We start from the raw sequence: 13,331 nt of genomic DNA on the forward strand, positions 1-13,331 counted from the left end.
ATGCAGCTTGGCCTGCTGTGTTCATCCAGCTCTACACCTTGTTATCTCTGTTTCTCTTGTGAATCAGGTTGTTAGTATCCTGTAGTTTTGAAATTTTCTACTTTGCGAGCATTTTTTTCTATATCCATTCTATCCAGCCCCGTCAAGATTTTGAATACCTATATCTAATCTTCTGTTCTCCAAGGAGAATAGTCCCAGCTTTACCAGCCCATCAAAGTGACTGAAGTTCCTCATCCCTGGAATGATTCTTGTAAATCTTTTTTGCAACCTCTCTGATACCTTCACACTTGTCTTTTTATATGTGCCTAGAATTTGGCAAAGTATTCTCATCGACAATGAAACAGTGCTTTACTCATATTTATCATAACCTCCTTGTCTTTCTGTACTGTATGCCCCTATTTTGAAGCCCAGAATTCTCCATGCTTAATTAACCCTTTCTCAACTTGTTCTGACACCTTCAATGTTTTATCACAAATACCAAAGTCCCCTTGCTCCCGCACCCACTTTCTAATGTATCCGCTCCTCATTCTATCTAACAAAATGAATCATTTTGCACTTCTCTGCATAAAATTTCATTTGTCCCTTGACGACCCATTCCACAAGCCTGTATGCATCCTCTTGAAGATTATCACTATCCTCAAAGTTTGTAATATTTCCAAATTTTGTGTTACCTCTTCATTTTACCCAAGTTTAAGATTATGACTTGCTCATTAATATAGATCAAGAAAAGCAGGGACCCTCATACTAATCTCTGGAGAACTCCGTTCTATAACTTCTTCCATAATGTAAACAATTGCTCACAACTACTTCCTGTTTCCTGTCACTCAACGAATTTCATGTCCATGCTGCTCCTGTTCTTCTTATTCAGTGGGCTCTAATTCTGTTGGCAAGCTGCCAAGTGACATTTTATCAAATGTCTTCTGGCAGTCCATGTATACTGCACCAAAAAACTGAGCCAGATTAACCAAATTAGAATCGATGAGTTTCAATTTTAGAATTTGTCAGTTCTAAAACTGAAGGTTGTATGGAGTTGGATAGGCTGCAAACTGAAGATATAAGGGAATGTAGAAATATCAAAGCTCTGATAGTGGTACATTTTTGGAGCCTACCAAGTTACTTGTTGAATTAAGACACTTGCTCCTTGAGACATGTGAGCAGGAAAGCTCCTAATTGTTGCTTAAGATTCTGCAAGCTTTTAGATTTTTTTTGTTTTTGAGACTTAAAATTACTTTTCTCCATTATTTAAATTAGCACTGTTTATTGCTCAGATAAAGTTTAAGTCAAGGTTTGCACTTTGATTTAGCACTAATACCTGCTCATTTGAAGGTGATAGCATTTCTTCAGGGCAATGACATTTTCAAATTTCAAATAAATTAAAACAAAATAATCTAATTTTCAGTACTTTGCAAAATAAATCCATTTTATATCATGCTGAAATTTGTATCATTAGAATTTTCCCCTGGAAGCTGTCTTCATTGAGATTTCTTTCCAACATTGCACAATTAAATCTCAGCCCTCCAAGTTTAAATTGATTAGATTTAATTGACAAAAATATAAAAATGCATCAGACAACATGAGAAAATATAAATTACACTGGCTTCTCAGCCACTCCAATTCATCTCTCTGATGATTATGAGAAATTATACTATGTGAAACTTTAGTAAACAGAACAGTCATAGAGTCACAGCATGGAAATAGACCCATCGGTCCAACTCATTCATGACAACCAGATATCCTAGATAAATCTAGTCCACTTTCCAGAATTTGGCCCATTTCCGTCTAAACCCTTCGTATCCATATACCCATTCAGATGCCTTTTCAATGCTGTAATTCGTGGCAGCCTCCACCACTTCCTCTGGCAGCTCATTCCATTAACGTACCACCCTCTGCATGAAAAAGATGCCCCTTAGGTCCCTCTTGAATCTTTCCTCTCTCATCTTAAACCTATGTCCTCCAATTTTTGACTCCCCCACCCCAGAGTAAAGACCTTGTCTATAAACCCTATCCATGCCCCTCATGATTTTTTAAACCTCTGTAAGGTAACCCCTCAGCCTCCGACACTCCAGGGAAAATAGCCTCTCCATACCTAAAACCCTCCAGCTGTGGCAACATCCTTGTAAAACGTCTCTGAAGCCTTTCAAGAAGAAAATATTTTTATGTCAAGAAGAGAATATGGCACAGAAATCCCTCTTCAAAACTCAAAACCCCACCTTCTTTTGATTTGGTGAAACACAATTTGTATGATTTTAGGTTATCAAAGGTTCAGTATTAGATCCAAAGCTGAAAAGGAATGGTTTATTGGGTTCAGGGGTTATTCATTTTTTTTGCACACCAAACAATATTTCTGTTTCATTATCGAGTAGTATAACAAGAACCTGTGTGTGGCAATAAGTTACGGCAGGTATGAAGTCCTGGATAGTAAGCAAAGCAGCGTGTTGTATGCGGATTGCTGTTAAATGATATTACTAACTCTGAGATAAAAGGGGCAGTTGTTAATGCAGGAAGGGTTAATGTTGAGTGAATATTAACCATTTTGGGGTTACTGAATAACTAGAGCTTGGAGATGAATGGTGGCAAAATTATTGTGAATGAGTGTTGATTTCAGGTGGTATTTCATGGCTAAGAGCTTAGTAATTAGGACTTCTTTAAGTTTTTCTTTTCCACTGCACTTGCAAGAATACCCAGTGAGGAGGCTGTCCCAAAGGATAGTGGGGTAGCCACTTTCAACCACATTTTAATTGGATCATAAATGGTGTTTGCTTTATCTATAGAGACTGGATTCTGTATGATAATTGGCATGCTGAGATCATTTAGAAATGGTTGATATAACATTCTGGCCCATTGAACAGGAGGATCTGCTGTTCTCACAGTTTGACAATCAATGCATCACTGCCCACAACTCATTCTGAATGTGCATTTGTTTGTCCTGTTGCTTCATTGAAGATGTATAATTACCCCAACTTCCAAAAAAAATCAAGAGCTAGTTTAATTAAAATCTAATTTCTACAAGAATGACCTAAATCCAACTTACATATTTTTCACGAATTAAGTTTTTTAACAGAGCCAACAAATACATACGTATTGATATGTTAGGGATATCTTGAGAGAATATATTGGACCCTTTAGTATTTTCAACATTTGTGCAGCAGGTGGTCAATCTCTTTGTACAAAGTCATACATTGTACTTGAGCAGAGTAAACCTGTGTGCCTCTAAATTAAGTAAATAGGAATACAGTCCCCACTTCTCAACAACAAAACACATTCAGATTAGTAGCATGGATTGGTGCTGTTTTGTATGTTTATTTTTGGATATTATTTTCTGTGTCATCTCACACTTAAACCTAAAAGATTGATTTAATGAATGTCTAATTTATCAAACTTACACATTTTAGATTCAAGGATTTTACATAGGATAATAAATTACATTTTAAAACTGTTATGAACATAGGCTTGACACAATAAATCAACTTAATAGCGAGAAGTAATTTACAATGCCATTAAATGATTCATTTAGCCTAGCAAAATAAGAATTTTATATTTCTTTCCTATTTAAAATTTATATCCTGTCCCTTTTTGGTTTGCCTAAATAGGGCAGTTGACCTGACCATGTCTGATTCCAGAACTCTGCCAATTCTGCTACTTAACTAACAGTTCAGGGATACATGGGGATGGTATAGAAGACTCTGCCAGTGACTTTTTGCTTTACTCCAGCTGAAATATATATGTGTATCCTACTCAATATCTTCCACTAATGACTGAACTAAGATTGGGAATCCTGTGCATGAGAAGTAATAGGCAAACAGGACTATCCTAACATTGATTGATTCCACACATTAGTACAGCAATGCAATGCATCAGTGGACTGTCCATATGATTTGTCCTTTAAAATACTTGTATTTATGTGCATACCAATAGATGTTGGTGTCTATTTTAGATTATCAAGTATCAGAGCATTCATTATTTGTCAAGAAAATCTGAGTCCAATCATTTATTCAGTCTCACAAGATCCAAGAAGAATTCTCATACTTTGAATATGTTACTGCTATAAGAATGCTGAGATATTGTTTATCCTCTTCATCATCTGAAAAACAAAATTGCAGGCCAGATCTAACTTGCCAAACAATGTGGTAGGCTATGGCAAAATAGCAACAAAAATTGTATGTACCCTACTGCAAGAAGAGTTGCAAATTCATGTTCCATCTGACAAATAAATTCCATCGAGTTTATCAAATATGAAATCATTAGTTCAGACAGAAATCACAATTTGCTTCCATAAGTGTTTAAAATACTGGGCATTCTGCACTTTGAAATTGCAAATAGACTGAGCTGCTTTTTTTTGTTTCAGGGTGGGTACACTGCCTACAGGTATGCCCAACCTGCCACTGCCACTGCTGCAGCCTACAGCGACAGGTAAGGAAATCTCACCTTTGTGGATTTATCATATTGTAAATTACATGACACAATGCTAGTTTAAAAATAAGGAACTGGTTCTCAGTAAATAATGGATTATCGCTCAAACAAATAACACTGTTGAGTTGTGATTTTATGGAAGCCACTGCTCTAAGGTTAACGTGGCTGCTCTAAATTGGCTGAGTCATGATGCAGAGGTGCCTGTGTTGGACTGGCATGGATAAAATCAGAAGTCACACGATACCAGGTTACAGTCCAACAGGTTTGTTTCACAAGTTTTTGGAGGGTATCTCTGATGAAGGGGCTATGTTCCAAAAGTTTGTGATTTCAAATAAACCTATTGGACTACAACCTGGTGTCATGTGACTTCTGACTTGGTTGAGTCATAATATTTTTTTCTACAATGTACTTGATAACTATTATGCCACTTTCTAAGCATTGATTTGGACTGGTTCTGAACTTGCAGCTATTTTGTGTAAAATTCTGAAAGAGTTTGCTAAATCCTAATAAAAAAAATACTGATTTGCCTTCTAGAATGAACTTGACTCGCTTTAATTTAACTTGAAAATCTAAAATGGTTCAATGAAATCTAAGTTGAAAAGAGCAAATTGGCTTGAGTTTTAGTGTTTAGCCGCAGTCTAAATTGAATTTAGCAGAATGCGTTGCTCACAAAGAGCAAATTGAGAGTTTTCAAACATTCCCACTTCCATTGTAACTTAAAATGCCCTGAAAAACCGTAAAAATACAGTACAACCTCATCGCCCATAATCTGCAAGGAGAAAAGGCAGACCTCAGTTATTACTGACAGTCCTGTAGATGGCTTCTCACAATGTATTGCTTCAGTTATGGTTTACTCTTCGCTCCCTGAAATATAGTCAATGCTTCATATAACCTAAACCCCGAGTGAAATAAGCTGCACCCTTCCTGGTAGTTGGTGCGGGTCTGGATGTCATTACTGTTCTCTGTACTGAGCCACCAAAGGAAGCAATTGATTACAAATCAATACTGCAAAAAAGGGGAGATGAATACATCTTCGCCAACAGACCTGCAGATAAAGCTTTCATTCTTTTGATTAATATTTCACACCTCATTTGATTGTCTTTCCCAAAACAAAAATTTTATTAATTTTCTTAATAGTTCCAAATTAATTTGCATAAGTTGGTTTATTTCATCAGAATGATATAATCTCACAAGCAATGAGGATAAGTTGTGTTTTGAAATACTTAATGGAAAGTGAAACAAGCTTTAGCTCGATAAACATCTGATAAACAGAGGAATATGTTGTTCAGGTTAGATGAAGAAGAATGAGAGGAAGTTCTTGTGGAGAATAATTGTGGCATAAACCAGTTAGATTGAATGGCTTGCCATCCATGTAAGAGATGAAATGTCATTGAATACCTCTGTAGAGGACAAAATGAACTTAATTTTTGATTTTTGATAAAAGATGACATAGTATTTGCTCACTTAATTGAAACAGCTTTGTTTTTCTCTTTTCTGCGATTATTTTTCCTTCTCTGTCACTTTCAAGCTATCAAATTTGACTGGTTCTGGATTTGCAGCAGCTTTGTCTGGGTAGTCACTGATCTCTTGTACCTCACCAAGTGACAGTAAGGGCCAGAAAATCATGTCACTGTAGGGACATCACTGCATACTTCCACCCTCACCCACAGTCCACACAAATGCATTTGATTGTAGGGAGCACTGAAATGCTATCAGAAGCAGTAACTGTGGATGATTTTGCTTTCTTTCTTCCCCAACCCAGGGTCTAAGACAGTTTGTTTCTGCTACCTAGGCAGAGGCTGGAACTGACCTTGCTCATTATGACTTAGTATCACATTTGGCGTATTCACATTCTGACTGTTGGAAGAACTAGCAATCTGTTTGTATATATTTTTGCTTGAAAACAAATTTATTGGGAAGTCTTCGGAGATCCAAAGCAAAATTGGCATAGACCAGTAGGCTTGGTTGAGGAATTAAAAATGGAAATTTGCTGGAAACACGTAGCAACTCTGGTAACATCTGAGGAGGTAGAAATAGAGTTAACATTTGAAGCATAAGACCAAAGTTTCCAGGTGGGGTCTGGAACCTGACAATTTGAAGAATGCTGGGTCACAAACCCATTCGCAGTCAGCAGTGCTGTTTTTGTACTGAAATGGTTTCATTGGCCAGGAGGCAACCAGAGCTTCCAATCACAGGCAGTAAGAGCTTCTCGGAAGCTGGAGCATAACAAAGGCAGATCCAGAGATCCAGCAGCATTGTTGACGATAAGAGGGACCATGTAAGGACAAAAAAAAATGAAGGTACAGCCCAAGGCTAGCTCCAAGTTGATCCAAAGACCAAGGCAACAAAACTTTACTTTTGGCACCATGATGAACATGTGCAGATGTCCACGAGAATGTTGAGATTTGCAGATATAAAATTTTAAATTCCATTTTGGTCAGCTTCCTTAACAAGCTCCTTAAGGAACACAAGGGGCCTTTATTTGGAACACATTTCCTTCTTCCACTACCACAGCGATAATTGTACACTGTTTCAAGGCCATTGGAATCCCAAGTACGTTTCCGGAACCACAGCTTTTAAATTGCACTAGCACAATGTCCTGACACAGATCCTATGAAAATTTGACACATTAGCTCTCCTTCACTCACCACAGTCGCTGCCAGATCTGCTGAATATTTGCAGCATTTTTTGTTTGCAGTCTCAGATTTCCAGAATGTGCAGTATTCTGTTCTTGCATGAGGTTTGGTGGAGGGCTGTTTCAGGATCTGGTTCTAACCTCAAGTTGATCACCTGTTCAGATCAGGATTACCCCCCGGATAGTAGATTGCAGTAGTTTTGCTTACACTTAATTAATAATTCAATATTTTTTCTATGTTGTATCAGTTAACTGATGGTAATAGTAAAGGGAGATTGAGTTAATTGATGGATGATAGTCTTTAAATCATGTCCTTTCAATTGAATCTTGTTCTGGTGTTAGAACTAGCGCATAAGTTTTAAAAAGTCCATGAAGGCTACATAAGCGTGGATTCCAAGGGAGTTGGGCGAGGGAATGCGAGGTACGTAATGTGTACCATTCAGATCCCTCCTCCTAGAAGAAAAGTAAGTTCCAAATGAACGATTATTAAAATGCCTGCTTCTCACTAACAATATGCTGGGAATGATCTCAACTGGCTGAAGACTAGACTTCTACCCCTCTGCCCCTTTGGAAGCAAGGCCCATCCTCGAGCTGCCAGCCTATAAGGTTGATGAGCTGATCTACCAGTCCCAGTAGTGCCAGTCTCAATGGTGGACACTGCTGGGATTGCAAACATCTCCATGAGGAAGAGTGAGGTAGGCCCTAGTTTCTAGAATAGGAAGGGATTGGTCATTCTTGCATGGGGGGAGGGAGCTTGGAGGCCAAGGGGGAGAGGGACAAAGAGTGAGTGATATCTTGCATTGCGGTGTCCTGATGCATACAGGATTACCCCCACCACTTCCCAGTCCCACCTTGTTACGAAAAGCAGTTTAAAAAATGCAATTTACATTACACTGCTGCCCCACCACACCCCAACATAAAACATGCCCCCGCAAGGAGACTAAAATCTAGGCCATTGTCGACAGTGCTGGTTGCAGTTGTGATCAGTTCTGCTAATAAACATTTTAAATGTTCTACCAAAGAATGAGTTAGTATAATTTAAATATTTCACTCCAAAGGAAACTCAAGCTTTAACTCATTCAGTCTTTACTGTCCTCAGCTCACATGCCATACAGCAGCCATGTGAAGCTGATAAATCACCATTCTCATATCTAATTACTGCGTACTTCTTGGCTAACTGCCAATCAAACCACACTTGTTTCTCAAGAGTTGGATTTTCCATTTTGGTGAGTACTTTGTTCTGTGAGCATTCAGGAAAAAGGTTGTTATTTAATAAAACAGTAGGCAAAAGGATGTTTGGAAAGATTTGCACCCAAAATATGAAGATAACTGAAACTAGTCGTTGTGTCCTTACTCATTTGTTCTGTTAAGTAGTTGAAATGCTGGCATTTGACAAACTATTGGCAGATTGCTTTGTTTTAGACTTTATCTACAATGTTCTTTTAATCAACATGGGCTTGACTTAATCTTTTTTTTGTCTGTTATTGTTCATTTAGAGGCAGTCTGGCACTAAACCAAATCCTCCACCTTATCCACACAGACTTATACTGTCATGTATTGCTCAACATTTTATAGTGGAGGAATTTTAAAGATTAATTGTGGATTTGGATCCCTATCTTTTATAACAGTCCAAACATACACAGCAGAGTTGAAGCGTCAAATTCCCCCTGCCTTTCATAATTTGTAGATCTATTGGCCTTTGAAGTGTTCACACTTACGCCATCTAACATGTCTCCCAGACTCCCAGCAGGAGTAATCGATCCTGGCAATGCTACCATCACTTTCCATCTCTGTTTTCAAATTTCTTACGAGAGAATGAGAGAATTGACTTTATAATTGGCACACAGTTTCTTTATCAATACTTTCCAGATCCCAGATGGAAGTTTGATTGACATGCTATAGTTTAACATTTATCCACTTAACTCTTGTTTTTGAGGTATGCTGACCAACATCACAGAATGCACTTTAAAATGGAAACTTTTGTTATTTTTAATTTAGAGAAATTCAGTATATAACCCTTCATTATTTTTGAAAATTGTCTTGCGTTTAAAGGTGGTAGCCTGAGTGAAGTTATTTGTGCTCGCTCCTAAAATGCAACATGCCCTTTCCTGTAGTGTTCATGCAGAACAACGCTTATTTTAAGATTGATTCAAACTGTTCTTACATTGGTGTGACAAATGTGATGGAGCTTCCTTGCTGTTCATGGTCAACTTTTGAGGGTAACCAGGAGTTTGTTGTTCTTGTCTTTCTCAAGTACGTTAGCAGAGTTTCCCTGTGTTTTCCCTCTTTTTTGCCTCTTGTAAATTAGTAGAAGAACAACTTTGCGGGTTATGCAATAAGACGATTGTAGTACTTATTACATATCTGTCATAGCCGGTTAAGTTCTGTAAATTGTTTTAAAATGCAGAATGGATAGGACATTTTTATTGCAATATGATAACGTTAAAGATGTATAATATTTTAAGAGTCTGGTACAAAATGGAAGATGGTTATAAAGTACTAAATTGCCGTTGTATAAATTGGATTGCGTTGTTGCTTGATCTTACAATGAATATCAGGACATTTTAAATCGACTGATTGCCTTGTTTATCTTTGCTTTGGAAGGTTCAGGAGTGTTAAGGCCGTAGAATTTCCTGTGTAAGCAATGTTTTGAATCAATGAAACTACAGTATACTATTGTTTTCTAGTCACTCCACACATCGTTTCATTTGTGTCATGTGTAAGGTAGATGTATGTTGTTTGCACGCTTGCACAAAACCTAGAATGCAATAACGCCTGCATATAAAACTACAGTGTGTTATTCTTTCACATTATGTTATATTGCATTTTGTTGTCATGGATTTACATTGTATATTTCGAGTGGAACCCAAAATAAGCCTTCCGTTGTAAATAGCATACTTGAATATGCAAAAAAAAGCACGTTATTTTATTTTGTTAATTTATTTTTTTTAAATACTATTTTACGATTTTCTGCAATTTTTTGTTACAAGTGAGTTTCATCAGATGTGATTTTGGAATGCAATAAGATTGCACGAAATGTGGCACAGATGATAAATTGATACCAACAAAATGGTCACAAATCACAGTACTAGTTTTTTTTTAGAAAGAGCAACAAGGGCCAATGGTTATTTGTTTTGAGTAATCAAACAGCAACAGATCATTGGACACAATTAACTGAGTACACATTTATCAGGATTACATCCCTAACATGTATTAAACCTTGTTTCAGAAAGATAAACTGCTCTTGTTTTATAAACAAAACACAAATAGCAGAACAACTGATTCAAGCTACTATGTATTACACAATGCATGTGCATAGCTAAAATCTTGTCACCAAGTGTGCTGAAAGCATGTTCATTGAAGAGTGTGTAAGTACTAAAGGCACTGTAAAGGATTCGTGCTGACCCTTTGTCATTTCACACTTAGTAGTACTCTGAAGCCCTTTCGTACCTTATCGGTCTCAGGGAAGAGGGATAGATTGTCATTTTGTCTGTGCATATTCACTTGATGAATCAGTTTATCTGCAAAGCTGTATCACTTCTGACAGATCCATCACAAAAGTTCACTGTGTGGCTTCTTGAGCAAAGCCCCAGGACAAGGATTTTTTGCCTTGTTTGGCTGCCTGGTGGTTTTTGATTTGATTGGTGCATTTTGTTGTGTACAGTGTACTGGCTTGTGTATCATAGCTTGCAACCAGGGTTCCTTTCTTGAAAATCATTGAACTACTAGATCAAAATATTTGCCATTGAATAAATTTATCTTTGACTGTTTGCATTTCTATATCCATGCATTTGCACTTTGTACATTGAATGCAGTATCATGAATTCCAGTTTGCATGCGCTACACCAGTATGCTTTTAGATGCTGTTGGTATGATTTTGTGTAGATTGAAGCTAATTACCCATAAATGTTTGCAATAAGTGCTTCGTTTTTGGCTATTGAGAAACCGATAGGGGAATGTTGGAATGCAAGTATTCAATCTGTAGAATGTTCTACATGATCTTTTCTGATGTATGCTTTTGTCCATTTAATCAGCTTAATAATTTAAAAAGGTTTTCTGAGACTAGCTTCAATATTAAATCATAGGTTGTAGTCAATATTTGTAAAATGGAATGTTAATCATGGATTTCAATCCAAGGAAATGTTAGATATTTAAGACTTTAAGTTACCTTATCACTTAATATAATCAACCAGCTACTTTGAAACAAATGCTAAGTGCATTGTGATGTTAAAATACATAAATATTATTTGCAAATAATTTTGTTCCAGGTTGAAATCTTACCTCTATTCCCATAACTTCAGATTTTGTATAAATTGATTATACTACCACTGTACGTGATAGTGAAGCATTTTTCAATAGCATGAGGCATATAAATTCAAGAAAAAGCTCAATTTGATATGGAGAAATATTGCTAATTTTAAAAAAAGTCCCATGGAATATAAAGCAAGATAGAGTTAAATTCATGAGTAGTGACCAGCATTTTCATTGCAATCGTGTTATTCACGTTGGACCCCTAAAACCAATTAGAAAAGATATTTATATGCAATATTAAATATGAGTAGTTTTGAAGAACAGTTGGCAGTATCATAATACTTCACAAAGAAAAATTAATCTCCTCAAATTAAAAAGTTTAAATGAAAATTCAAATTTTATATGATATGAAATTAACCAAAAAAAATTATCACAGTAATTTGTAAATAGAAAGAGTGTAATTTAATAAGTATATTTATAGGTTTCATAAAAACTGTTGCTGTTGAACAAGAAGCTAAAAATATTTCTACTTTAAAGATTTGCAATGTTTCAGTTTGCATGAAAATTTGTGAAAATGTTTTGAGCACAAAATGTTGTTGGAATCTGTTTTGACAGGTTTATTATGCAGTAGATTAGAAGCAACCAATATCATTTAAAAACCCTGCATGCTAATCCGGTAATACATTTACTGTGCAAAACAAGACATTTTTCATGGTATGTCCATCAAAGAATAAACTGATATCTGGAACTACTTTATGACATTTGGTTAAAGTTACGTTATTCATTCAGCAAACTAAAATTCACAATTAATTAAATCGTTACTGAGTTTAGAAAGTTTTTGCCCTACATTGATTTAATTAAGGAATTTATCCCCTCCCATCTTTAAACATCAGATCAGTGGGCAGCTAGCACATCTTCCAGTCAAACGTGCTCTGTCACCAAGCAGTATTGTCAATTTTATCTTCTTTTGCAGAAATCAGTTCGTCTTCGTTGCAGCAGATGAAATTTCTTGTAACACCTCTTCAGGTAATAATTGTTGATACTTTTTGATGCATCCACAGTGGTATTTATATCTGTCGTGGTATCCTGCAGTACTTTACATGTGAAGTGACTGGACACTTTTAGCAAGCAATCTACAGATCCTGCAACATGCAGTTAAATTCATGAACTGAAGTACTCCCTGTCTCACGTACTATGCAGATGACTCCAGTATAGTTGAATTTTAATTTTAGAAGATAGAAAAGCTAAACTGGTTTAGAAACTTTATTCCAAATAATTATTGCTCAGCAATTGTTTTCTCTGCCAATTTTTATCCACTTTTAGTTGTCCTTGAGGGTGTGCATTGAACTCCCAGTCCTCATTAGTCGAGGTAGAACTTTTCCAGTTGCAGCTAAAGTTTTTAACCTGTAACGACTTATATTTTTGAGTCAAGCACAACTTTGAGAAGGGCGGCAAGCTTTTACATGAGTTCATCTTAATAAATAAATCAACTTAAATGTAAGCTATTATATGTTTGGTCTACGATTTTAAAAAAATTCAATTTTTTAAAAAACTGTTATCTGGAGAAATTTTCATGTTGACCTTGTTATCTTTAGCTGCACTTAATGCACAACACACTTCCAGCAGTTCTTCAGTGAAGCTGTTGGTAAACACCATAAGCTATAGCAAAGGTCACTCTATATAAATTACAGAGAGAGATGATATTAAAATTTCATTATAGTGAAATTTTAATAGCATAATATATAGCTTGACAGGGAAGATGGTGAAATTCATCATCTCTCTCCTTTGTTGATCCAATGTGACTTCATTGCTTTTGCATAGTGTCCTTGGTTGGCACCTCGACATAGTTGACTTTTGTCAGTTTCTTTTGTTTTATGTACTGAATTGAGAAGATAAGTATTGTTGTTCCCTATCAGCATTTAAATAGTAGGAATTGTAGAGAACAACAGCAAATTTCCTTTGTCTGCATTATTCATGTTGACTGTAACAGCACATTATTCAAAAATATTTTTTGATTTTTTTTCCCCACAAGGAT

General features: G+C 36.2%; 1 protein-coding gene across 2 annotated transcripts in view; it reads left to right on the plus strand.

Moving 5' to 3' along the window:
* The window catches only part of rbfox1 (RNA binding fox-1 homolog 1), a 239,676-nt gene that overhangs the window by 198,699 nt on the left and 27,646 nt on the right, over positions 1-13,331 (plus strand). The window contains exons 10-11 of one of the 2 annotated variants that reach the window (XM_048609488.1): positions 4,346-4,410; positions 12,270-12,322. In XM_048609488.1, the coding sequence (XP_048465445.1) occupies positions 4,346-4,410; positions 12,270-12,322 (118 nt within the window). The remainder of the gene's footprint in view (positions 1-4,345; positions 4,411-12,269; positions 12,323-13,331) is intronic. The other variant, XM_048609487.1, reaches the window with a different exon arrangement.

This window comes from Rhincodon typus, chromosome 21 (assembly GCF_021869965.1).
Source record: "Rhincodon typus isolate 14 chromosome 21, sRhiTyp1.1, whole genome shotgun sequence".
Lineage (NCBI taxonomy): Eukaryota > Metazoa > Chordata > Chondrichthyes > Orectolobiformes > Rhincodontidae > Rhincodon > Rhincodon typus.